The sequence below is a fragment of the Strix uralensis genome, chromosome 20 (assembly GCF_047716275.1).
Source record: "Strix uralensis isolate ZFMK-TIS-50842 chromosome 20, bStrUra1, whole genome shotgun sequence".
Taxonomy (NCBI): domain Eukaryota; kingdom Metazoa; phylum Chordata; class Aves; order Strigiformes; family Strigidae; genus Strix; species Strix uralensis.
In genome coordinates this window covers 8,820,336-8,847,033 of record NC_133991.1, presented here as the reverse complement: position 1 = coordinate 8,847,033, position 26,698 = coordinate 8,820,336, and the positions used below count along the sequence as shown (strand labels likewise).

The window sequence follows — 26,698 nt, the reverse complement described above, 5'->3', positions numbered from 1 at the left end:
AAACACATCTTTCCATGAGCTCATCTCATGTTGTCAACAGAAATAGCTGTGTGCCGCAGTGTCTGCTTGTGCTGGGCACCAGTTGCTCCGAGGTGTGCGTGTTTACAGGGCTTCATGTCTGCTGAGCCTCCGAAGCCTTGAGTCTCACACTCTTCCCCCACTTCTCATGAACTGCAGAGACTGACAGGGGTGTTGGGGCTTGTGGAAATTTGAGAGCAGATAGTGCAAAGCCTCAGAGCAGGAGGCAGTTGAATCCAGTTCTTCATCAAGATGCTGCTTTGATTATGGACCAATTTTACAGGTTTATGAGATTCAGCTTTTTCATTTGACGACCCGGTGCAGGTTGTGTTGGGGTTCCCCCGCCCCTGCCTTTTTTCCATTGCTTGACTTCTGCTTTTAACTTGGCTTTTTGCTCAGCCTTATAGAAAGCAGGTGACTGTGAGGGCAAAGAGGTCAAAGCAGCTGAGAGAGGAGTGGGATTGCCAAGAGGTGTCTGTGTCTGCTGGCTGTTGCCATCATCCTCGAGGTGTGGGAGGGCAAAGAAGGGGCAGGAGTCAACAACGGGTGATAGGCTGTGATTGCTAACCTACTGTGCTGCCAGTCACCCTGCTATTACACTATACTGATCCCACATCCCAGCAGCTGTGGCTGAGGGACAAACAAGAAAACAAAGCTGTGGATTGCAAAAACAGAGCTAGAACCAAACCACTTGAGCCTGAGAGAGACTAATCTGTAAAGAAAGGCTTGAGCTGACTGAAGACTGGGAGCCCCGTCTGAACTTCCGCACAGAGATTGCTGCTTCTGAACCCTGTTTGCTCTTCTCCTGGGCGTATGTTAACCCTTTTAGCTTGCTTGGAAGAGTACTGCTGTACCCTGTATCCAGTTAATGATCCTTGCCAGACACCTGTAGAACAACACTGGCACTGTTTGTCCCTGAAGCAACTGTGGGATTTTTCGTTTTTTTTTCTTACGAGTACAAAAATATGCAACCATTGCTGTAAAATTAGAATAATAGCATGGTGCTGTAGTAGATTAGCTGACCTTCTCTTTCTTACTACAGTAGCACTTGTACAATGGGCTTGGTGCTGCCGCTGTGGAGTGACACCTTGATTCACCTGGATGGGGATGGGTGAGTGTCTTTTTTATGTTCTAGGTCAATAGCAGAGGGTCTCCGTGTGTGAGCTTACAGCATGGTGTATGGGGAAGGATTCAAATGATTGCAGAGCTCTAACAGGTCCAGCAGACCTCCTGGTTGTTGACCTGTATCGAGTTAGTAGGCTCAAAGGCCCTAAATCACAGTGGTTATGGCAGGGAACAGCAATAATTGACTTATCTGTGAATAAACACGCACTGAGACAGCGGCTTATGTGTGTGTTTAAGCTGGAGTAAAGGAGCTTTTAGTGGTGAGTGGGTGTGTAGTGAAAGCTCCTTAAAGGGATCCTATTATGTGTTCCTCCATCACGCTTCCAGCAGGCAGCGTTCGGCTGAACATAAAATAAGAATGATGTTTCTCTGCCAAATAGACACCTGACTTGCAGACTCTTGTTTGTGCCAGTCACAAAGGCTGTCCAGTGCAGTGCGTGGAATGACGTTTCTTTCCTTGGTAGCTGCCCCAGGATCACTATAGCTGTGGCACTGAATTTGTGTTGCCAAGGTAAACAGCCCAGCCCAGCACTGTCCCACTGTCTTAGTTCCATTGCTGAACAGCAGCTGCTTAAAAAAGTTACCTTAGAGCTTTTAGCCTGCTATTCTGATATGTTTACTAGCTGAACTCAGCAGCGTATGCATAGGGCTAGTCCTTTGCTCTTCTAATGTGCTACAAACGATCAGTTATTAACTAAAAAAGTGGCTTTTTGGACACATTTTTACTGTGCCTTTTTTCCTCTCTCCAGAGGGTTCAGCGTATCGACAGATAACAGGGTTCATATATTCAAGCCAGTGTCTGTACAGGCAATGTGGTAAGTACTTACTATAATCTGTCCCAGTGATCCTTTTTCCAAGGTGTTTGAGCTTTTAAAAAGCAGGTGCTGCTTTGCATTATTGGTATCTTGAGACCTACTCAAGCAGCTAGAAGTCTGCTTCAGAGACAGGGAAGGAAGTTTCATACCAAAATAAAAAAACATGCAAGTGCTGGTGTACAGCAGTGAGTTTATAATATTGCAGCAGCCACACCTTTGTCTCAGCTGGGGGCAGGAAGGAATAGGGTAATTTTCCTTGCAAAGGGCTGCTGCTTTGAGTCTCTCCAAAGCAGAATTGCTTTGAGCATGTGTTTGAAATACATTCATTTTTTTTTATTTGTCATAAATAAGGAAATACACGCTGTGCATATTTTAGGAGTCTCTGTCTCCAGTGAGATATGTTCATTGTGATAGTGAGAAGGAAAGAGAAGCTGCCTGCATTTTTCTCCCCTTTTGGGGTGGCTCATGTAAGAATGTAGTGGCCATGAAAGTATTTCTGGCTCAAGCTTCTTTGCATTGCAGAAATACATTGCCTGTCAGGGTGTCATGCTACTGTGTCACCCCAGTGATTTTGACCTGGATCCTTCTGATCTTAGTCAAAGATTTAAAACAAGCTAAAAATAGGAGAGCGGGGATTTGTTTCCCAGCAGCAGCTGCAGAAACTTCTGACATCCCTCATGCAGTGAGAGAGGACAGACACCTAAACACCTCAGTAAAGTCAAGTCCTAAGCCCTTGGTTGTGCAGCTCTCCTGGTCTCCCTGCCCTGCACACAGGGGAGCTGATGTTACAGTAGTTGTCAGAGCACCCTGTCTTGGACACAAACTCTGCATCTTACGTATGGTTTAGGTAGTTATAGCAGTCTTTGGAGCCAGAGACACAGATGGTTTTGCCCCTCTGAATTGTGGGTGCCTTTGCTGCCATCCAGGCTTGTCTTGGCATACTTCAGTTAAGGCATACGAGCTCTTGCAGTGTGTGGTTATCCACACCCGTGCAGGACAGCCTTGTGCCTAGTGCCAGGGGCTGTTGCATGTAGGACTGGGTTTTGTACCAACTGATGGGACGTGAGCAGCATCCTGGATTTGGCTGCTGCTTTGTGCTTGATACCAACCTGAGGAAGAAATTATAATCCTGCAAGTATTTTTCCCTTTCTAGGTCTGCTCTGCAGAGTTTACATAAGGCTTGTGAGGTGGCACGACTCAACAATTACTACCCAGGGAGCCTCTTCCTCACGTGGGTCAGTTACTATGAGAGCCATATCAACTCCGACCAGTTGTCAGTAAACGAGTGGAATGCAATGCAAGATGTCCAGTCCCACCGGCCCGACTCGCCCGCCCTCTTCACAGATGTGTAAGTTGGTCTGGCTCTGCTAAGCCAAAGTGTTTGGCTGTCAAGCACTGCAGTATCCAAATGAGGAGACAGTTTCCACAAGTGATTACTCTTAATTAGGTGTTAACGAGGAAAAGCTTCCTGTTCCAGGTAATAAGCAGACCCCTGGTTAGGTAGATACCAGCACTGGAAGTTTAGCCCTCCTGGGGCTCTCTTGCATCTCCTCCAGCCTGTTTTCAGTCTAGTTGTTTATCTTGGGCTTTAGGCTTGCACATGTTTGCTTCTGCAAGGTAAGTCCTGTGTTACTGGTGAGAGAGAGGTGTGGTGTATTCTAGTACCTAGGCCTTCCTCTTAGCTGGTTTTGTCCTCTGGTTTCCAGGCCTAGTGTCTCCTGGAAGGAACAGGTTTCTCTGAACTTTGCTCTTACGCTAGCGCATGTCTGAGCACATGTTTGGAGTAACGTGGTCTTTTTTTCCTTACTCAGTTAATTTTGCTGTAAAGTGAAATGTTTATGTATGGACTTTTGAGACTGTGAGCTCAGAAGCATCCTCATAGGCACCCATCTGATACACCCGAGAATGGGGACAAAGAACAGTACAGTTTTTCATCATCCTGAGGAGCTCCTCAAGTGTGGAACAGGACAATATATAGGTCCCAAACTGTCTCCAGCTAAATGTGGGGATATCTGGTGATACATAGTCCAAAACAGTGGCTGGGGTGGGTAGATAGACAGTTTGGAAAGGGAAAATGTACAGGCTATATCAACATTCAAGGTTTACAACCCCTGTAGTAATTGCTGATGGTACTGATACCATATAACCTCAAAGGTAGTCTGTGTCCAGATGTGATGCCAAGTGTGAGGGCTTAGTTGCCCGGTTTGTAGTAGTGGAAATTACTTCACTTGCCCCAGCTGCTTTCCCAGTATAATAGTGCTATTGGTTGATTTATGCTCCCAGATATTTCCTGTTGTTGAAGTTCAGTGAGTCAATAATAATGCTAAGCAGTTGTTCAGCTGTGAACAAGTCTTCACACTTGATTGTTTTTTAATGTACAAGGAGGGTGCCTGAAAAGTTTTGGCAGGCTGTCAGATTAATATTCCCTTGTAGTTTTTCATATATAAATTTTATGTAATGTACCCTTTCCCTGGTGGCAGCAATTGTATGGTTTCCTCCAGACACCTAGACAGCATTCTCTTAATTGAGTCCTGAAGTAATGTGTGAGGTTAAAAGGACCAGGAACTTCCATGATTTTTATTTGTGGACAACCAGTTGGACACTTGTAAAGCAGAGAAGTGTCTGTACAGTCATCATCCTGGCAGCCTTCCAGAGAAAGAAGAAAGGCGGTGCGAGATGTTACTGCTGGGTCCCTTCTAAAGATGATGGGTGAGACAGCTCTGTGCTGCTGCTCTCTTGCAACTTCCCCTGGTGTTAGTCAGGCTATTTTTGCAGCTGGTGATAAGGGCCCTGGCAGCAGAGGCTGGAGGAATGCACAGAGGCTTAGCTGCCCTCGTTTCTCCATGTAAGGAGCTTTGGAGCTGTTACCTTTCCAAGAAAGGTAGAGGGAGGCTTAGATATTGCTCCAGAGAGTATAATGCAGCCTTCCCAATTTAAATTTTACCAAATACCAGAGGTTCTCTGGATGACTACAGTGGATTAGGAGCATTCAGTTGGTCTTTTCCATATGCAACTGGGAATCTAAACTGGGCTTTACAGTCACCTGAATTCCCTCCAGCTGAGGACATGCTTGGGGGAAGTAGTGTGAGTATCTGAGACTCTGCAGAGTATCCAGTCTATACAATACCTGCTTAAAAATGCCATGAGTTCAGTTTGTTTCCCCTCCCAGTCACTCTGTTGCTTTCTTCTGATAGCCCAACTGAGCGGGAACGCACAGAACGGCTAATTAAGACCAAGTTAAGGGAGATCATGATGCAGAAAGATTTGGAGAACATCACATCAAAAGAGGTGAGTGGTGAGGGAGCAGCACTGGAAGTGTTGTTGTGCAAACTAGAGAGCTCTGTACTTTACCGTGAAGAAAGGCCAGAACAAAAACTTCACATGGCTTCCTCGTGTTCCTCCTCCCCACCCAGATACGGACCGAGCTGGAGATGCAGATGGTGTGTAACCTGCGGGAGTTCAAGGAGTTCATTGACAATGAAATGATAGTGATCCTTGGGCAGATGGACAGCCCCACGCAGATATTTGATCATGTCTTTTTGGTAAGTCTAACAGTGAATTCAAGAGTAAACACACCTAACACTTTTCACTATGGCTTTGTTGACACGGAGGCCTCTGGAGAAACTTAAAGGAACTCTGAAGGAGAGACTGGCTCATCCTGGGGTCACGTACTCTTAAGCAAGACACTAGTGCTATTGAACAAGAGCAGCCCAGCTTCTTGGCTGTACTAAAGTTTGCTGTACAACACCAGCCAAGCTGTAGACCCTGTCACTAGAGGATAGAAGGGGAAAAGTCTTAATTCTAACTACTTTTCAGGGCTGTCTCCATTGATGCAAGAACAGTTTTGCAGCTTTAACTGTCAAGGGTACCCACATGCCAAGTTCTTAGAGCATACATGTGTTTAGGAAGGGCGTAGCTACAGCAAAGAGGGAGGGGAGTCGCTGGGGAGAGCTGTGTAGCATTCAGGTGGAATGACGCTCTTGTGTCATGGAAAGCTCTGAGTTCATATGATCCGGGAGGAACAGAGGAGTTTAACAAAGAATCCTGGAGATAAGTCACTTAAGGAAACCTAAACATTTTGCTTTTTAATGTTTTGCTTGGTTAGTTGCCTTTCATTGCTGCTGGGGCCTGTCTAATTACTGCACCTCCTTCTGGCGAGTCAGCACTCCGCTGCATTTCCCAGCCCTGAAGCAACGGACACAGGTTTGGTTGGGCTGTCTAGCCTATGAGGTTGGCTCAACTTTAAACAAAGCCATTCCTCTTGGGCCAGCTGGGCTTTCCAAACCGAGAGGGCCTCTCCCAGTCTGCTGAAGCTTAGTGCCGTGGCTCAGAAGGGGTGGTGTATATGTATGTGAGTGCTCCCAAGAAATTGTGGTGGGGTAGAGCAAGGAAACTTAAAGTACCTACAATGTAATGGATTTTTTTTTTTTTGACTATGTGTTCTCTGGAGAGAGATGTGTTGAAGGCTTACAGTACTAGTCAAAAGCAGTACAGGCAGTTCAGTCCAGTGCAAGGCTTGGAGCCTTGGCTCTGAGTGCATTTAATGGGAACAAGACCTATAAAACAAGGCTTGCAGGCAGCACCAAGGAGAAGAGCTGTGGCTAATGTGTGCAATAGAAGTATTTGCAAAGCTGCTCTCTGCAGTGAGGAGCAGTGCTGCTGGGGCTGGGCGTCAGCTTAATTCAGGAGCGTGTATACTGCAAGGCAAAGGCGTGCAGTGAGGTCTCTGGAAGGCACGGAGCTGTTTCCTTTCAGGTGGAGGCAAGAACCCTGTGGGATCCCACTTAGAGAGTGCTAAAACAACTAAGCAGAAAATGAGACCTGATGATGGTGCTGATTGCAGATCAAAGGACAGGAGAAAGGCTTTCACCACTGCAGCATTGTTCTCCATACCCGTGGAAACTGGTGGTTCCCAGGCCTGAATTAAAGTATTCTTCCTTGGCCAGAAAGAGATGACATGAAGCTAAGTCTGGAGGGCTAGGGTAAATACAACAAGGGATCAAAATATGTTTGTCGGCAGATACTGATTAGCAAGACCCCCATAACCCTCCTTCAGATCGTGCACAGCTCTGGGCTTTGCTGGGATTGACCTGATCTGTGGCTGAAGGCAATGGAATCCATTGAAATTTGGGCTACCATGACACGTAACATTTGCCCCTTTATTCTGCTCGGAATTCAGAGTCTCATCTGTGCTGAACCCTTGAACATGTCCTCATTATGATGAATTCTCTTTGGAAGTAGTTCCATTTGGGAAGAACCAGCTGGTTTTTGTTTGTTGTATTCCTGGAGTGTCAAGGCAAGACAACAGACTTGTCCCCAGTAGCTACCAGAATAGTAACGCAGCCCTTTCCTGTGCGTGTGCATCTCCGCAGGCTGAGTGCTCAGGGCTTTTCTACAAGTGCGTGCCTGTGAGTCAGAGCTCTTGGACCTCCCCCATCTCAGACACGGGGTGCCTATGCACGCTTTCTGGGGCAAGCAGCAACCCATCCTCTGGGTGGACACTGCTGCTTCTGCAAGACTGGGAGGTTCTCGCTCTCAGGCTGACGGGGTTTGCAGGCAGGTGGTGGGTATGCTCCAAGGGCCCTGGCTGTACCTCTCGTGGCCCTGGGGTGATACAGAAGCCTGTGGTGTGGGAGCAGCCATGAGCAGGGCTGTTCTGCCGGTCATGGAAATGCTGCCTGGGTCCCTCTTGCTTACTCCATCTGAACTGTCTTTCTATTTAGGAGCTATTTTAGGTCAGGGAAGCAGATAGCTTGTGCACCTTAAATTTTGAAGGAAGCCTTTGAGTGATTTTTGTCCTTGGTCAGGCTTTATGTGTTTGAGCAGGAAACAGGCAACTTGGAGGCCCTGCATCTACCACAAAGGTTAGCTAGCCAGGGTTAAATGTGTTTACTTCTCTGCTCACACAGGCTTTGAACATGGGGAGAAGAGGTGTAACCCAAGTGAGCTTACGGTGTTGCTGCCTTTGATGTGTGATGGGTGTTTCATGTATAAAGAGCACCTGGATGGTTTTTAAATGCAGGCAGTCTCTCTTCTGCAGGGTAGAGCTGGCAGCAGCCTCAAGGGAAAGGGTGGAGTGGTCTTGTCTTTGACGTTGATTTGTCGGCGTTTGCAGGAAGTGCCAACCTATGGTGCTGGGCTCCTGCTTCGCAGAGCTGCTTGTTGCTTCAGAATAGATTTGGTTAATGGGGCGAGATAAGGTGCTGAACATCAGCCCTGTTACCACTCTTCTCTGTACCCCTTTACTCGAAAGACCCCCAGCTCTCCAACACTTGGCTGACCAGCTTCTTCCTCTAGTTCACTGGTGACAATCCCTCTGTCCATCAGTTGTCTGGCCATGCCTTCCTTCTGGTTGATGTGTCCCTTTGCATGTTTTCCCTGCAGGGCTCGGAATGGAACGCCTCCAATTTGGAAGACTTGCAGAACAGAGGGTAAGTAGCTTCAGGCCATCAGCTTAAAAGCAAGAGCCTGGCCTCAACACTTGTCTGTGCAACAAACTCTATTCCATACCTGCTGTGTAACCTGAGTCTCACTAAAGGGTTTGCAGATCAGAACAAGCTCTTGCTTCCTCCAAACTTGGCATCCCACAAACAGGCACCCTAAAGTAAAAGAATCTTGTACCCTGACCTTGACTGACATCCCCTCGGCGAACAAAGGAAGCCAGCAATCTCATAGCTATAAGGAGCAAAAAGCTACAGTTACTTCACTGGATGCTGCGTAGTTGGCTCTGTGCCCTCTGCTCCAGCCCGTTGTTCTGGACTGAGGTCTCAAGGTTACAGAGGCGCTTTGGAGTCTGGACCTCCGGACTGTGGCAGGAAGGAAAATCTGTAAAAGAGTGTTTGTTGCTTTGGGTGGGGCCCAGTAGGAAGTCCTGTAGCTCTCAGGCTTAGCATTGATGGGTTCCTCTGTCTCCTGCCCTTTTTACATTCCAGGCTTAAGCTTAGTGTGTTCTTTCTCTAGGCCAGGTGGATCTAAGCACCAAGATTTTGCAATTAAATCATTATGTATGGGTTTGGTTTATTTGTGCCAATCCAGTGGAAAAAACTAATCACTCTGCTGAGTTGAATTGATAGCATGCTTCTGTACCTCGGAGAATCAGCCTGGCAAAACTGACTCTCCTCATTCAGCTCAGGGTCTGCTGCAGTTTCCTTGGGTCAGCCCAGGTCCTACTTGACTGCCAGTGCTCTCATACCTGCTAGGGAAAAGGGATGTCACTCCCTTGCGATGCTCTTGTTCTGTCTGATATCCCAGCATGAGTGCGGTTCATAAGCATCTTAAGAGTAACCCTCAGGGCTAAAAATACTGGATGTAGTGTACATAAATACCATATGCTTTCTCTAGCAGTTTCCTTTCCAGAAAATTTAGGGATAAGAAATAAATCCTCCCCAGTGGCTCATTGTCTGTTACATCTCTCTGTAGTTATTTTAATGCATTTATTTAACTACAGTGTTGCTCAAGAGCTTATGCCTTCAATCTTCCTGTGTTGTTAGTGCAGCAGGAGGAGGGACTCACAAAGGGGCTTTGAGAAAGTGTCCAGACACTGACTGAACAGTTGGTGCAGGAGCTGCTGCGACGCTTAGAATAGAGAGATGGTGGGCAAGCAGTGTAACCTGACGTAGTGTAGAGGAAGTTTCTATCCAGTATAGATGGAAGCCCTTTTATCAGAGGCTAGGCTCTACATTCCTCGGCAAAGCCGCTGCTTCCTTGCATTACGTCCTGGTTTCCAAGGAGGTGTGTTCAAGACTGCAACTTCAAATGCTTTGAGTTTTGCCACTCGCAAAGCAAGGCAAGGCTGTTGTGTAGCAGCTGTGATACTTCTCTGAACTTGCTGCGTTCTGCACACTCCGCATTTTTATCTGTTGTCTGTTTCCATGCAGGGTACGCTATATTTTGAATGTGACTCGAGAAATAGATAACTTCTTCCCTGGACTCTTCGAATACCATAATATTCGGGTATATGATGAAGAAGCAACAGATCTTCTGGCTTACTGGAATGACACCTACAAATTCATCTCCAAGGCAAAGTAAGTCTTTTCAGAACAGAACAAATACATTTAGAAGATGTACACTAAGCATTTTATATTCTCCTGCTGATTTTCTTTACTTTTCTTCCTTGCCTACGTAGGATCAAAGCATTTCCATTTTGTAGTTTCTGTCTTAAGTGTTGGAGTTGCCTTCTGCAAGTTTTCATTCTTGTGGGTGCTTGTACAAGGAGCAGGTAGGACTAGTGAGGGGTTTCTGCCCAGTTGCAGTCCAGGCAAACAGTGGAGGAGATGATTCCTGTACTAGAGAGCTAACAGTTCACCTGCTGCTTAGGAAGTGCAGTGGATCTGCAGAGGTGCTGGTGGGAGGAAAGGGCAGTAACAAATCGAGCAGGGTTTAACAAAAGGAAGAAGCAAAACCTTATCAGCCAAACACAAACATAAGTTGTTCTCTGCATTGTGAGGTTGTACAATGAAACCCACAGTCTGGAAGTGATTTCTTGTAGCGTAATGCTCCAGAGCAAACTCTTCCCTTTAACAGGAGTAAATGCCTGTGTAGGTCTCTGAGCTGTCAGTTCCAGTGAGTAATCTGATAGCGGATGCTGAAAGTAGGGCCTTTTCACTGCAAGGAGCTGCATCCCAGTTATATGAGCTGTCTCCAGTTAATTCAGCAGCATTCTTAAGGGAAAACTGGTCAGAAAGCAGATTGGCAGTATGTTGCCTTTAAAGTATTATTTCCATTGTAGAAGTCTGTCATCTCTTAACCATAGCTGGTGCTTGCAATTACTCATAGCCTTTGAAAGCTGACTTGTTTGACTGTGGCTCAAGACTTACTTTATATATGATTATTTCTTTAAAAGACATCGTCGTATTCCCTTAAGTATTGATTTTGAATTGTTGCCATCCTCAGAAGTATTCTCCTGCCCAGAATGTTTTCCATTGAAGTTTAAATGATTGGGCCTCAGTACTGTGTATGAGGTGATGTAAGTTAATAATCTTCCAAATTGGGGCAATTACTGTACCCCCTTCTTTGCCTTGTCTGCTTGTTGTGTTTGGGCTTTATTTTAGTCACCAGAAGCATTGCAATGCTTTGACTAATTTGATTTGCAAAGTAGAGAAAGTCTCTGAGCAGTCTAAAGGCTGCTATAACCCCTTATACCCCAAACAGTGCAGTCATCTCTGAGTGTCTGGGGGGTGTGGATGCAGGTACAGGCTCAGACAGCTGCGAGCAGCTGAGGTCTGAGCTTGTCGAGGCACATGACCGTGTGTGCTCTCTGGCCTCCTGGTTTGTCCTGTGGGAACTTTACACAGCTGGCAATCCAGAAAACCTAGCACTTAAAGGAGAAAATGAAAGGTGCCAAACCCACGTTCTCTCAGCCTGCTCTGTGCCAATGCTGCCCGGCGCACGGAGTTCACAGAGAAGGGCCGTAGCCTTCTCCTCATATTTCATGGCAGACAAATGTTTTTTAATTCCTTGGAGCAGAGTACTGGCTGCCCTTTCAGGCTCTATACGAGCCTCACCAAGCAGAGTAGCTGCTCATTGCACTCAAAGGCACTGTTTGCTTTCCCTTCAATGAGAAAAGACGAATTAAAGTGGAAGGATCTTCTGTCTGATTGCAGCAGGGCGCTGCAGCCGTCATTTGAGGTCTCTGCCTCCAGCCGCGGGGAGGTTCATCTTTTCCTCTCGCTTGCATTTAGACAGGTACCATGGTGAAGGACTGTTATAAACAGAACAGGGTGGGGAGCTTTCTACCTACACACAGTCCTCAGAAATGGTATCGACAAAAATCTGCCAGGTTGGTCCACAGGGCTTTTGACTGGATTTGCACCCACCGGTGTCTTCAGATGTGGATGGGACTAGGTGGGTTTCAAACACTTGAGTAAAGCAGTCCAGCCAGTTGCCAAACTCAATAATATGCTGTCAGAAGTTTGCAGTAGAACATCATCTCTGTGCTGGAGGCTACCCTGAACTGCTTGGTATCTTCCAGGGATGTGTTTCTAAACTGTGACGTCATGTTTGTGTGATAGATGCCCTTTTTATTTGGAATACTGCTTGATACCAGTGGGCCATTTGGGCTGAGTTCAAGGATGCCATATTGGTCTTCAGCAGTCTTCATAAATATCTGCAAACAGCTGATGTTTGTCCACTTTGCAATAAAAGTTTCAGAATCTGTTAAGTATATTAAGACCTTGTTCTTCACTTTCTTTGTGTGTCTTGCTCCACTTTGTAAATTGGATTATCAGATCACGTTCCAGACTTCAATTTAGGCCACAGTGTTGAAAATGTGTTTGATAATGCTCTGGTAAAGAAGTTGTTATTTTCTTAAGCTTTTCAGAGGCCGTGTTTTCTATTTAATGATCCTCTTCTGTCTTTCTCCTGCTTCAGGAAAAATGGTTCTAAGTGCCTGGTGCACTGCAAGATGGGAGTGAGCCGCTCGGCGTCCACGGTGATCGCCTACGCCATGAAGGAGTACGGCTGGAACCTGGACAGGGCTTACAACTACGTGAAGGAACGGCGCACCGTCACCAAGCCCAACCCCAGCTTTATGCGGCAGCTGGAGGAATACCAAGGGATACTGCTAGCCAGGTGAGTGGAAGGAATGACCCTGATTACTGATGGTAAGGCATAAGACTTAAACATGTTTTAATTAGAACTTCCATCACTGCATTATGTAAGCTCGTGATTGACTTGGGAAAGATAACGCTCTGTTTTCGTGGGTTATCTCAGCTGAGCCTGAGAAAATGGGTGTAATAAAGATCTTTTGAGAGGCTGCTTGGCTTCTAGGATGGCTTTTTTTTGGAGAGTAGCATCCCATGAACTACCATCCGAATGGAACGTTCAGAGCTGTGCAGACTCCAGCAGAGATAAATGATGTTGCTATTGCTTGTAACATCACTTGGCAGGGAACTCGCTTTGTCTCCGTCTCAGCCTTACAGTTCCCTGTTGAACATGCCCCTCCTCAGCAGCTGGTCTGGTTTTATTTAGATCCCTTCGGTAAGTGTTGGTGTTAGGGGAGGGGACAGGATGTTCTGTGCATTGCAACAGCGATGTTTATTCCTGCATGGAGTCCTGAGGCTGGTCTGGAGCTGGGCCTGGGTACAGGCAAGTGTGTTGTAATCCCAAGCCTATCACCTGATTAGCAAAAAGACATAAATATTGCATGTTTCTGAGAAATCCATTTGTAAGCTGTGTTAAGCAACATCTTCACGTGATCAGCTGGAAGGAGGTAGTGATACTCTGTTTTGCCAGATTACAGTATTTTGTTTAGGATCCTGGTGTGCTTTGCCAGGGAGCAGATCTGAAGCAAGCAGAATTACCCAAGCTGAGCCTCCTGCCACAGGAGGTGGCTCTTAGTGTGTTTTCACCAAAGTAATTATTTCATAGCTTCGTGGTGCAGTTGAAAGGTGCCTGCGTTGTGTTGTTCTTTACAGCAGCTCAGGCTCTCTTTAGGGCACACTTCTCACCTCTGTGGTCTGCTTGGTTTTGTCACTTTGGGTCTGTCCCATCCACATGCAAAGACCTCCCTTGGCTTTTTCTGTGCTAATGACTTACCATTGCTCCTTTGCTCTCCACCTGCTTCCAGCAGTCTGGCTATCTCTGCTGCTGGGCCAGGTTTGGATTCCCAATTTTTATACCAAACCCCTGGTGTAAGCTCCTCCTGTCACTGAAGTGTGCCTCCTCTTTCCCTCTCTGCACAGATCAGCAACCTGAGGGCTCCTCCCAGCTTATTCCCTGATCAGGTGCACCCACAGGATCTTTGTCCTCCACCTCTTCCTGTGCCTGCCTTCCCCCTGCTCCCCAGAGGTTGACTGCCATAATGACCCCCTTTCTCTCTGAAAAAACAGCCAAGTAGTAGAGTCGCATAGATCACAGTGGAATAGATATTTTAAGAAATTGTGCTCTTCCAGACTGATACCCTGTGAGACAGACACCACCCCTGCTTTGGTGCCTTGTGTGACACCAAACGTGCTGCTGCCACCAGTTAATAAAGGTCAGTGCTTAACTCTGAGCTAGACTTGACCTGACCAGTGCGGTGTGCTATGTAGCATTGAGCAGACTGGGAAATTAGATTTTGCTGGGGTAGACTGGATGGAGAAAAAGAAGCTTTTTGGATGTGAAAAACACGTCAACATCGTTTGCAACAGGTTGGTGAATGCCTGTGAGCTCTGGGCTGGTAGCAGCTGGTATACCACATCTTCAGGCTCTCAGCCCTGCAGTTGGTTTAGGTAATCTGTCAGTCTGGTAGTTGCTGGCACACCTGCAGAGTGACCCTGTACAAACATTTTGGTTAAGGATTTTTTTTTTTTTTCTCCTGTCTTCCAGTAATTTATTTTTCAGGAGGTGAATTTTTCTTGCTGCCATCATTTATATGGTGTGTGGCTCCTCTCCCACTTAAGCACACCACTGCTTCTGACCTGCTCTGCAAGTCCCCATACAATGACACAAACAGGATTACTTGTGAGGCTTTAAAAAATGCAAGAGCAGTACATTACATCTGTGTGTGTAGCACTGAAAAGCCCGCAGTAAATGAAGCTTCAGTGAAGCAAGGAATGGCCTCTCTGTGCTACAAAAATGGTCCCTCTTTACGCCGTTTCTCTCTCAGCTCCAAACTGGGTTTTTTCCTCTTTCTTCTCTGTGTTATTTAGCTTTGCCCTCTGGCCACCTTGTTTATTGCTGCGGTATTCCAGGACAGGTAAAAAAAAAAAAAAAAAAAAAAAAAACCAAACCACAAAACCAAAACAAAAAAAACAACAGATTCATGCTCATGTGACTGCTCCGATTTCAGAGGGAAGGTATGTGAGGGCAGCCATGTGCTCGCACTATCTAGTTACGGTTTTGTGTTGGGGTTATAGCAACTGGGATATGTTTTCCAGCTGTAAAATGAAAACCCCCTGCCTGCTTTTAGTCACAACAACAAGCGTGTTTTGCTCTTTGGGACTGTCATACTTCCTGGGGTTAAACTGTCCCCTCCCTCTGATGATAGACACAGAAAGGCTGAGCCAGCCCTGTTCATTTTATTAGTTATGGATAAGTTTGGGATCCCTACACCTTGTGCAACTTGTGAATCAACAGCAGTAGTTTTATACCAGAGGCTGCAGTGTGGTGGTCCAAAGATGGTGTGGACACAAGCTGGCCAGCCCTGGTGCTGCCCCCGGACCTCGTGCCGTGTCTGGCACACCGAGCTCCTGGGCTGCCATGGGCACCGGGGGCACTGCCCAGGAAGGTCAAGAGGTGGCTGTGGGCTCTGGGAAGGGATGTGAGCTCCTGTTCTCTGACCCTGCATTTAGCACCTCTTGCAGGTTGTAAGGCTGGAGGAAGTTCGAGATTAAAAGTTAGTACAATACACCTCTCCCAGCAGTTGTTGACACCTGTTTTGATTCTCAGATCAAGGCTGTGCTAGGCAAGTTTGGTTTGTTCACACACGAGGGTAATTTAACTTCCAAAATCAGATGCGCAGCAGGGTGCTGGATTCGAGCACTGAAGCGCCAGGATAGGAAGTGCCCTCAGAAAACATCAGTAACTTCTCCCCAGGTTACATGAGCAGAGACGTAGGAAATCTTTGGCATCTCATACAGAGCCTCAGCAACAACCTGCCCCACGGACAAGCCTGGTTCTGCAGCCAGTGTGAAACTTTGCTCCAAAACCCGTTAGAGCACGTGCACCCCAGAGCAACGCCTTTTGGCCTCTAGTCTTGACTCCTCTCTCTTCTGGAAGGGCCTGATTCTGCCCTGTCTTTTATACGGGAGTTGTAGCTGATGATGGGGTTGGAAAGCTTAAACCTGCGATGGATTATTTTCTTAGCTGTTGGGCACCCACAACTAAGCTGGTACATTGTAATTAGTTCAACAGCATCTGTTAATTAACTTACTGCAGCCAATGGATGTGTCTGGGAGCGCCTGCTCGAACTAGCAAGGGACTGGAGAGGTTTTGCAAGGTCTCCTGCTGATCCAAGGACCTTTCTGTGGTATCTGCTCTCCTCCTAGGGGCAAACCGTGGAAGCACAGCCCTGTGGCCATGGTCACTCAGCAAAGCCCTTGCAGATGTGGCTAGCTGGTGTGTTTTCACTGAGGGAAGTTGCCTCCTTTGTTTTCTCTAAGCCCAGGGGCATGGGCTGGGTTGTTTGGCAGGTGGAGATCAGGAAGGTGGTGCAATGCCACAGACAGTTGCTTGGCCTTGTGACTGTTCAGACCTTCCTAAAGGGGCTTTCCAAGAGCTGGAGAACTCTTGAGCTTCCTTCCTGTGAAAAGCAGGTGGTGGTTTGGGGTTGGCTGTTGACGATGTCTTCTGTGTTTTACACACACCCACATCCACTCACCACACCCTACCCTTTGGTTACCAGAGCCCAGTTACTGATCACTGAAGCTATTCAAAGAAGGAGCCACGAGGGAAATTGGACTTTGTTCAGCGTCCACCATCCACTCATGTCCAGGAATAGGGACCCTGTCTCTTCTAGTCGTTGCTCACCCAGTAGCAAATGAATGCTTGCTGGCTGAGAAAGGCACAAATTCTGTAGTCAATTAAGTATTGCATTTGTTGAGTAGACTGATAAAATACTGCTGGGTAATACTCGTTTGTGGAGCAGGACGGTGCCGTGGGATTTAGCTGCTGGAAAGTGGCTTGTTATTGGATCAGCTTGTCCAGCAGCAGGTTTGGCCCTGAACTGTTTAGATGAAGCTGCAGTTGTGGTCAATGACTCCAGTATTTGGCACTTTTTTTTTCATTTCATTGCATCCTCTTACAACAAGGTGGGTCTGGCTCTGGTATGTGAAAACACTACTCAATGTTTTCATTTGCCTTTCTTCCCCGCAGCAAACAGCGGCATAATAAACTGTGGCGCTCGCATTCAGATAGTGACCTCTCAGACCATCATGAGCCTATCTGCAAGTCTGGGCTGGAGCTGAACAAAAAGGAGATCACCACCTCAGCTGACCAGATCTCAGAGGCGAAGACCAACGACAACCAGCAACCAATGTCTCCCATCTACTCAACTGAGCTGGACAGGGAGCAGCAGCTCCCAGAGGATGCAAACATGATCGAGGAGATGTGTGTGAAGGAGAGAAGGATTCACCTGGAGTTTACATGTCAGGACTTCCACGCTGAGCAGATGGAGGACAAGCTGAACCTGAACAATATCAATAGCTGTACGACAGGATGTTGTGTAGACTCTGTCCCCCCCGATAACTGCCACGCTTCTGAGGCCTTAATGCAACTCCAGCACCCCTTGGAAATAACAGAGTTTCCTGATTTGGCAGTGGACGATCTAGAAAAAGATGCCCTTAAGCCTGATATGAACGTGCACTTGGTTCCCATGGAAGAATTCACTTCGTGCTTAAAAGACTTTCCCCAGTCCCCAAACCAAAATTCCCCAAGCCTCCAACAGAATCCCCAGCCAGAAGTGACAGACCTCAGTACGGACAGGATTGATTTTTTCAGTGCTTTGGAGAAATTCGTGGAGCTTTCCCAGGAGAGCCGGTCACGCACCTGCTCCCATTCCAGGACAGAGGAGCAAGGGAGTGGAAGGAACGGGGTCTCCAGGGTGCCTGTGCTGGAAGTGCCACCTGCTGCGGATGGGGGTGCAGATGCTCGAAGAAACAGCTCTGGAAACTCTCCTCAGGCATCAGATGATTCTTCCACAGATGAAGAACAACAAAAGGTTAAAACAACTTGCTTGTTTTTTTAGGAACTGCTGCTCAAACCTATCTGCGGGTAGTTCTCTTGCTGTGAGGTTGCTGTGGACAGGGGATTTTCTAGCCTTGGCTTTCACTGACCAGGGTAGCTGTTTGGGGAGGGATTGCTAGATGCTTCCCTTTTTCTTCACTTTTAGATACTTGCCCTTTTCTGCACATTTTCCTGAAACATCTCTCTGCTGGCAGTGGCAGGGTACTGGCTGGGTCAACCTTGACGTGACCTGCTGTGCTGTTCTCATGAGAAACTTATTTTTGAGTTTTGCATCAGGAGAGCAGATAGGTGGGACTTGACCCACTAATGCAGCTGAACCCTGAACAGCGAGGCCAGCCAGCATCCTGAACCTGTGCAGATATTGATCTGACTTGAGAAAGCCACCAAAGAATGGGACAAAACTGGCACCTTTCCCTGGTCGGGAAGTACCAGCATTGGGATATTAAATCAAGGCAGATGTAGAGCTTCCACTGGTGGAGGCAGAGAATGAGCCTGTCCAGGCCTGGGGTGATGGGATCAGGCACATCGTGGCTCACTTCTCTCCTGGGTAGAGAGATGTTCCTGGCAAAATGTAGTAATCTCTGAATTGAGGTACCTTTTTCTTATAATCACTTTCCACCCTCCATGACTCTCACAGGAATTGGTGGTGTCCAGGGCCATCATTTTCTGGGAGCCTCTCTTATTTAAATTCCACGCTGCATTGCTTGAATCTTTTCCGTCTCCATGTGAGGCAAGAAGGGTCTTCCAAATATAATAGGCCAACGCTGTCTCCAGTGATTTGGCAGAAAGAGCGTCTGTGCGGATAGGGGAGCCTCTCTGGCCATTTTCCTCTGGGAAACCAGAGCGTTTCAGCGCTTGGTCATTCTTTATGCTTCACTTCTATTCACTCCCACACATGAGCAGAATCTTTCATGTTTTCGGTTCAAAACTGCACTTTTAGCAACATCAGGATTTTTTTGTTAACTGGACTTTATTTTAAAAAAGGGTTAAATTTCCCTTGGAATTTGTGGCAGTTAAATAAAAATTCTTAAATCTCTGTCTAGGTAAAACTTGAGCCTGGAATATGTTACATGCAGTCCCAGAGACAACAATGCTTCTACATTAGTGATCATGGCACTTGTAATCTATCCGCACACACTCGCACATGTGCTTTTTGTCCCTTTGGGGACGTGTACCCCCATTTCCTTTAAGCTGCTGCCATTTGCTGTATGTCAGCACAGCTGATCCACTTTGTAATTCTCCGGTTTCTGTGTTGCAGGAGGTCCCCGAGCTGCCTAGCGCAGGCCACCTCACAAGATCCCACTCAGAAAATGCCATTTCTGTGAAGGAAATTATCACAGAGATCGAGTCAATCAACCAGGGAGCAGGACCTGCCCAGCAGAAAGACAGTTCGGCCAACCTCACCCAGACACCAAAGAGGAACACAGTGCATGACCTGCCAGTGGAGGCCATTTGGGCATCAGAAAAGGGGGAACAGAGCGAAGGAGCCTGTGCTGGACACCAGGAAAAGAAGGACCCTCTGCAAGCTGAGCAAGAACCTGTTCCCTCCCTGCAGCCATCTTCTGGTAAATCAGACCTGGAGAAAAGCAGCCCTGGGGGGGAGCAGCAAGAGCCTCGCAGCTCCATCAACCCTGAGCCTAAGTGGTGCCCCGGCTCTGTCCGACGAGCCACCCTAGAGTTTGAGGAGCGCTTGAGACAGGAGCAGGAGCACCAGCACACGTCCCCGGTCTGCGTCTTACCCACCCGCAAGAACTCCAGGAACGACTCTCCTGCTGCCGAGCTCCTGCCTCGGGGGAAGAGCGAGGAGCCGCCCCTGGAGCTGGCTCCGGAGGGTGACAAGGCACAGGGTGCAGGCGCTGAGGAGCTGCTGCTGCCTCCCGAGGCAGAGCTGCCTGCAGGCAGACACCTGCCTGCACCCCTTGCCTCCCCTGCGCAGGAGTCCTTGCCTGCAGAGCCCAGCCCAAGGCAGGAGGGAACAGCACAAGAGCACAGGACAGTGGTCTCATTTGATGGGACAGAGGAGCCATCCCTGCCCTCCCTCCTCCCAAAGAGAGTTGAAATCATCGAATACGCTCCCACGGCCAAGTCTGCAGAGCGCCCCGACGCAAGCTGTGAGCAGGGCAGGCTGGCTGCCACCATCCCGTCTTTAGATGAAAACTTGAACCCTTCATTGTGCTCAGAGAAGGCCCCAACCTGTCTCGGAACTCTGACGCTGGTAAATCTCTCGCTGCCGGAGCACACGGTACACAAGCAGGCCACCTTCACTGTGGGCAGCCCCAGCGAGGAAGGTGGGGGCTTATCTCTTCACCTCGGTGCTGCTTCTCCCTCTGCCCAGGTGACCTCTACGCCTTTGGCCAGCCTAGATCACTCTTCTTACCCCTACATAATTCACCTGGAAGGCGTCACTGAGCAGAGCACGGGTACAGATGATGAGCCACTCACGCCCTGTGACACTGAGGGAGACGCCACTCTCCCACCCAGGGACAGACACAAACCTCTCTGCGGGGCGGAGACCGACACCTCAAGGCAGCTGAGCCACGAGGACTTCACCAGCCAATGTGCCGAAAACATGGACGTTCTGGACATCTCTTTCCTGTGTTACAGCCTCCCCCGCAGCTCCAGCAGCCACAACGTGGAGGAGCGCAGCAACAGCCCCGGGCTGGTCAAGCAGCGAGCGAAAGAAATAGAGGCTCGGATCCGGCACGCGGGGCTCACCACACCCTCCCACATGAAACGCTCGGCGTCCTTGGCCAAACTGAACTGCCTAGGCCTCTCCAAGGACGACTTATCCGAGAGGCAGTCGGCCTCTTCCGATGCCAACCCGGTGCTTCTCACCTGCGTTGCCCTCAGTCGAGGCTCTTGTGGGGGGGGGTTGGAGAGGAGCTCGGAAAGCGCGTGTGGAAAGCATCACCTTTCCTCCCCAGAGCCCGCTAAGCATTTTGTGGAACAGCTCAGAACAGCCGAGTGCATTGCCCAGAGCAAGCCGGTGGAGAGGCCGCTAGCTCAGTACGCCAAAGAGTGCGGCTCCAGCCAGCAGAGTTTGTTTTCCAGCACGGATCCGACGTGGACTAGCTCTGAGGAGGGTCCTCCACTGCTTCAGGTGCAGGTCCTGGACTCCTTGTCTCCAGCTCGAGGTCTGGCTGTCGCACCCCGGCAGCAGCACGGGAGAACTCATCCTCTGAGGAAGCTCAAAAAGACCAATGATAAAAAGCGAACAACCAATCCCCTCTATAATACAATGTGATCCTGAGCCCTCGGCTGTGGTTTCTTACTGAGAACCCGTGGTGTTGCGTTCACATAAGGGGCAGGTGTAATATAAGGAACATGCACTTTATTGGTTAATTTTATATATATATTGTCATTTTACTGTTCCTGGCGCATGTAGGTGTGGGTTGGTTCTTCTGTGTGTGACTCTGACTGCAGGACTGTTTGGGTTTTTTTAAGTTTTTTAACTCAGATAACCTCAAATGTTCTTTTTTTTTGTTGTTGTTAGTTTGTTTTAAAAGAACACCTTTAACATGCAAAAATTTGATGTTGGCTTGCTTCGGCAAGGTGGAGTTTTGCTTAGAACCAGATCCTAGTTCCTAACTTGAATTTTCCCCATGCCTTGAAATGGTGCTGGGCAGTTGTTGGGGTGAGAGCCCCCATAAATGTGAAGGCTGTGCCAAGGTCCCTTTGGCCTTTCTTTGGTTTCTGCAAACTGGAACTCCACGATGCTGGCAGATCACTCGCAAAGCTGCTTCAGGACAAACCCCCCAGGCTTGGTTCAGCTGGTGCATCCCCAAAAGGAGCACTGAGGGGTAAATCCTGCTGACGGATGGGCTCTGAGAACGCCGGACAGCCTGGCACCGAGATCAGTGCTCGCCTCCTGCTGTGGGTCGTGCAGAGCCCCCATTTGTGGTGAGGTGGAGCACAACTCCCACGAAGCTGCCAAGCTCACCTCTCCTCGGCTGTCCCAGACCCACGGGTGAGAGGAGGAGAGCGCCCAAAGCCAGTGTGTTCTTTTAAAACAAACGCCTCGTTAGGGTTTTAACCCTCCCATTACTTGAATACTGCTGTGGGCCTTCCAAGTTCATGGCCATATCATCTGTCCTTGGCCCTCCTGCTGCCTCCCCTCTGCCTGAAAGCTGTTCTTGTCTCGTGCTGCCTGAGTTTTCCTCTCCTCTCTGCCACACTCACAGGCACTTCTGGTCGCTCCCAAACCTAGAGGCCGTTATAATTGTTACACGACGTATTGCCCCTACTGAATGCAAAGCTTTGTCCTCTCTGCTGTCACTCCTAACACTCGACCCAGAGGGAAGGTCTTTTCTGGAAGTTTTTGTTTTGTTTTGTTTTTTTTCCCTAAATTGTATATATGGTATTTATATAGAATTTTTTTTTGTCGTTTCTATGGATTTTTTTTAAAAAAGGGCAAGACTGCATTCTGTAAACTGGAAAACAAAACCACCTTACTCAGACTCAGTGCTGTTCATTGTAATCTGCACAGAAATGGGAGTGGATTTGATGTTGTAAGCTGTCTTCCCTTTCTAAAAGTGAGCCTTGATGCCAGCCTTTGCCAAATGTGTCCCTTCTCCTCCAGTCCTGCGGGAAGAGGACTGCATCTCTGTCCATCTCCCTCCTGCTTGAAGCTGGGTTTCAGAAGTGCCAGTCAGACGTGGAAAAGCCGTTGGCTGCTCCGAGCCATTCTGCAGGTTCTTGCTTCCCTGGAGAACCTGTTTGAAGAGTCTTCTCCAAATTTTATCAAATTATTTTATGGTTCCTGAGCAGTTGGGCTAAATCAAAGCTCCTCATTTCCAGCTGTGCATGTCAGCAAATTGTGTGTGTGCTGTAGGAGCAGAGAGAAAGGCCCTCGGCTGTACAGTCAGGAGAGCTCTGGGTCCTGTCTGCAGTCCCGTGGCAGGTCTGTGGCAGAAGAGCGTGTCTGAGCTGGTGCTTGGCTCTGGCCCAGACCTGCCCTCCAGGGAGGAGCAAAGCGGAGAGAAGATGCAGAATGGCTCCAGCTGCTGAAAGCCCAAGCACGGAGAGGACGCGGTGTGGGACAAGCAGCAGACAGGGCCGTGCCTAGAAAGCAGTGCTGATGCTGCAGAGCTTTGCGAGCTCTGACGGGGCAAACTCATCTTGAGTGCACAGCACCGGAGCGCTGTGGAGTATTGGGAAGCAGCATGTGTCTGCCCTGGGGAAGGGGTGTCCGTAACCCGCCCAGCTTGCCCGCAACCTGTGGCAGAGGATAGCCTAGCAGTTTACAAAGTAATCCCACCTTGCTGCCCTCCTGTAGCTCCTAGGGATCCTCCCGCACTGCCTAGCAGAGCCTGTGTGCCCTCAGCCTGGGCACAGGGCCGTGAGCGTGTGTCTGTCCTTGTCCAGCAGCATTGTGCCCTTCATCCTTCCCTTTCTGAGGAGCCTGAGCTCTGCTGGGGGGTTGTCGCCTATGCTGCCTGGAGCACAGCCCGAAGTAGCCCAGCAGGGCCCTGTCTGGGGTCAAATAGCACGTCATCCCAGGCCATTTCAGTCACTAGAAGTCACCCAAGTCCCTGGCCCAGGTGGCCAGATATTTCTTTGGGATGCTGAAAGACATTTGGCTTCTTCTAGCCCACTCCAGCTGGCTTCAGAGCTGGGCAGGCAGCGTGGAAAGGCCAAGTGGCTCATATCATCTTGTAAAGGACAATTTCAGTCCTTGCCTCACCCACAAACCTCACCAGACGCCGCCACCCACCATTCCTGCTCCCAAGGACATGTCTGCCTGCCCCTCTGCAGGCAGAAGGGACAGGGTGTTGCCAAGCCTGCCCTGTGTTGGTGGGAGCATGCTTGGCTGGCAGCGTGTCCTGGTGACAAGGATCTGCTCGGGAGGGGAAAGCCCTGTGTATAATTCGTTCCCTTGAGAAGGGAGGAGGAAGGGGATTAGGTTTCTTTGCCCAGTTTCATCTTGGGAGAAATGTCCTGTAGGAAGGCTCTTCCATGCAGACCAGAAACGCTGCTTCCTTCTAACACTCTGCTGCTGTCTGGGTGCTTCAGCTGGGGAGAGCAGCGAAGGGGCAAATCCCCTCGCAGGGAGGTGCTTTGCTCTCCCCTTGTCCTCAGCTCTGGCCCAGCACAACTGTGGTTTTTCCTTGAGAAGCCTGCGGACAGGCGGAGGGAGTTGGGGAAGGCGGTTCTCTTGCAGAGTTAGGCAGTCTTGGAGGTCTAGAGGCTCTGACCTGGGCAGCAGAAAGGCTGGAGAGACGTGTTGCATGCAGCTCTGCGGGGGTCCTGGGGCCTCCCTGGCCAGTGCCTGGGCAGTGGAGCCACCAAGTCCCTGGCATCAGAGGGGTCTGCCTGGGGACTGTTGTCCCTTCTCCATGATGGTGGCCCATGAGTGGGTGGTGGCTTGCTCTCGGTCCCTTTGGCCACCCCATGAGAGCTTCTTGTGACCCGCTGAGCACCACGGGGAGCAGCACCTCCAGGATGCTCAGCAGCTGACAAGCCTCACTGATAGAGGGGTTTTAAGAGAAACGTGTTGTTTTAAGGGCATTTTTGTACAAAGCAACTGTTCTTTTGGTCTCTTGCAAAGCCCTCTCGGAGGACGCTTTATTGTTTACATTGACTCCTGTACGATATCTCAGCCATCGCCTCCCCCCTTGCCCGCCCCGACTCGGCTGTACTGTAACGTGTGAGCCTTGCACAAATGGATAGTGTGTGCGTGAAACTGGTTTTTACACTGCGTTCTGTTGCACTCAATGGTGTGCGTGTGTGTGTGCGTGTGTCCGGTCTGCTTGAGAAGTTGTGACATGTACAAATCTCTCCCTTTTCAACCCCTTCCTAGGGGCATGGTCCCAGCGGGTGGCAGGAGGGTCAGGAGGTGACGCCGCTTCTGGCTCCCTCGGATGTTCAGTGGGGCAGGGATTAGCTGTGTCCTCTGCCAGCAAAGGCCTGGTGGAAGGGATCCCACCCCAGCTCTGGCTACTCCGGGGACCTCCTGGGAGGAGTGAAGACGCTGGGAACTGGCATTGGCACCGGGGCCCGGCGGCTCCCAGAGCTCCCCAGCTCTCCCAGCCCGGCGGCAGGAGGAAGCCATACCCGCCGCAGGTCCCCTGCACCCGTCACGGTGCGTCCTGCCTTAATCTGGTCCTAGCTCCACACCAGTCCCGACGCTTCTCCCTAAGGGAGGGTCCCCCTGAGCCCTTGCTGGCGTGGGGCAGAGGCAGGCGCTGGCCTTGGCGCAGGAGGGGTCTGGGTCGCCCTCCAGCAGTGCCGCCAGAGGTGCGAACAGCCTGCCAGTGCTGCAGACATCTCTGTCGGCACAAAAGAAGGTGCCAGTGCCTTGTATTTTCCTGTATGGACGTGACGTCTGTGCGCTGGTTCGTAGGGATCGCTGCAGGGCCAGGCAGTTCGGCTGCACCACCTCCTGAAGCAGAAGCCCTCGGGGACGGCTGGCGCTGGAGTTGCAAACCAGGGAGGGGAGCGCTTCTGTCTGCCCCTCCTGGATCTTCCTTGGTGGCTGGGATCGTCCCCTTTCCCCCTAAAGACTTTATGACCGATGTGTTCCGCTGTTTTTAAATGTGAACTTGTGCACTGACGTGCAGATTCAATGTTCTTGTTACCGAATGAATAAAGTTTTATTTTGAAGATGACACGGGTGTGCTGCCTCCTGCTTGGGATTGGGGCTGGTGTCGGAGCACGGGGCAGCAGCAGGGGTCCGGGGAGCCAGAGCAGGGTTGTTCGCTCATGTCCTCTGCCTGAGGCGTCAATGGACCCATCCTGTCCCAAGTGACCTCCTGTGCAAGGGCCAAGGAGCCCCGAGCAAGGTGCTCTCCCAGCTCCTGCTGCAGTTACAGGGAAGATGTCGGGGTTGTGTGTGTAAAACTGCCGGGTGCCCTCGCTGCAGGCGGAGGAGCTGCAAGGAGGGTCCTGGGGTTTAAGCTTAAAGGAGTATGCGAGGTTTTAGCTGGACTGTGGCCCACGGCCCACCGTGGCCCGCGCAGGAGCTGAGCCAAATCCAAGCCTGAGTAACTACAGCGCGAGGGGATCTCTGTGCTGGGAAACAGCCCATCTCAGCTGAGCTGGTTCGGCTCCGTTGCATCACCTGTTGGGGCAAGCAAGCGTGTCTCAAAGGTCTCGGCAGGCTCCCTCTGGCCTGCCCGGCGGTGGGGAGCAGCGGGGCTGCGAGCAGGAGGGGACCAGATCCCCCGGAGCTCAGCCTCACCCTCCCTGCACGAAGCTTCTCGCTGGGCCAGGGCTGAGTGAGCATCAGGGCATGGCGGGGCTGGCAGTGTCCCTGGGGTGCCCCGTCCCTCCCTGCTCCCCACCCCCCAGCACCAACTGGGGAAAGGCTTCCCGGGGCCTTCTCTCCACTTGCTGGGACTGTGGCTTGGAGGTGGGGACATAGGACATGGGGTTCACACCATCCCCACTCTCCAAGGGCAGAGTGGGATGGGGCAGGCAGGGGGTACCGCTGCAGTCTCCTCCCTCCCCGCCCCCCCTTTGGCCAGGTGAGCAAGGATGTCACCTTTTCCCTGCCTTTTTGCCAGTTGCCCGCTCCTGCCCAGCTCAGCCAATGCTCGTCCGGCTCCACTCGGTGCCCTTGTAGGGTCCAGGGCTTTGCTGCCTTTCCAGGAACCACGGCTCCCCTCCCACGGGTCCCCGAGCCCTACAATCCCTTAATCCCCTTGGGCCAGGGCATCCCTGCGGGGCTGGGCTCTGCTAAATCCCAAATCTGGCTTCTGAATGTGCCCGTAACCATCCCGCTGTGCAGGGCCGGGGCTGACACGGGCTCACCCCTCCCTGGGTTTGCAGCCCCCTTGCTCCCGGGGGGAGGTGATGAGCCCTTGGGGTGCCCCCGGGGCCAGCCCATGGCTGTGGGCTCTGTGGGGGTGGCCCCAGGGTGCAGGGGGGGGGTGTCCAGCAGCCCCGTGTCCCAGTTGAGCCCTGGGCAGAGGGGTGACCCCCGGGGTGATGGCAGCCCGAAGGAGGGGGGGCGAGGACTGGCCCTCCCCTTGCTTTCCCCCGATGTTTTAGAAAGACGCTGCCTGGCAGGAGGGGACAGAGGGGCTTCTGCTGCCCCCCCCAGCGCTAAGCCGAGGGGCTCCCATGCACCATGCCCG

The 26,698-nt window shown here is 50.1% G+C and overlaps 1 protein-coding gene across 1 annotated transcript in view; it reads left to right on the top strand.

Annotated features, from left to right (window-relative positions):
• SSH2 (slingshot protein phosphatase 2) overlaps positions 1 to 25,228 on the top strand; it is a 105,049-nt gene extending 79,821 nt beyond the window's left edge. Inside the window, 10 exon segments of the mRNA XM_074890485.1 lie at positions 1,061 to 1,129; positions 1,893 to 1,958; positions 3,112 to 3,306; positions 5,153 to 5,246; positions 5,372 to 5,500; positions 8,343 to 8,389; positions 9,836 to 9,982; positions 12,327 to 12,527; positions 16,752 to 17,595; positions 18,880 to 25,228. Coding sequence (XP_074746586.1) covers positions 1,061 to 1,129; positions 1,893 to 1,958; positions 3,112 to 3,306; positions 5,153 to 5,246; positions 5,372 to 5,500; positions 8,343 to 8,389; positions 9,836 to 9,982; positions 12,327 to 12,527; positions 16,752 to 17,595; positions 18,880 to 20,865 — 3,778 coding nt within the window. The 3' untranslated portion in view covers positions 20,866 to 25,228.
• Positions 25,229 to 26,698: the final 1,470 nt, after the last annotated feature.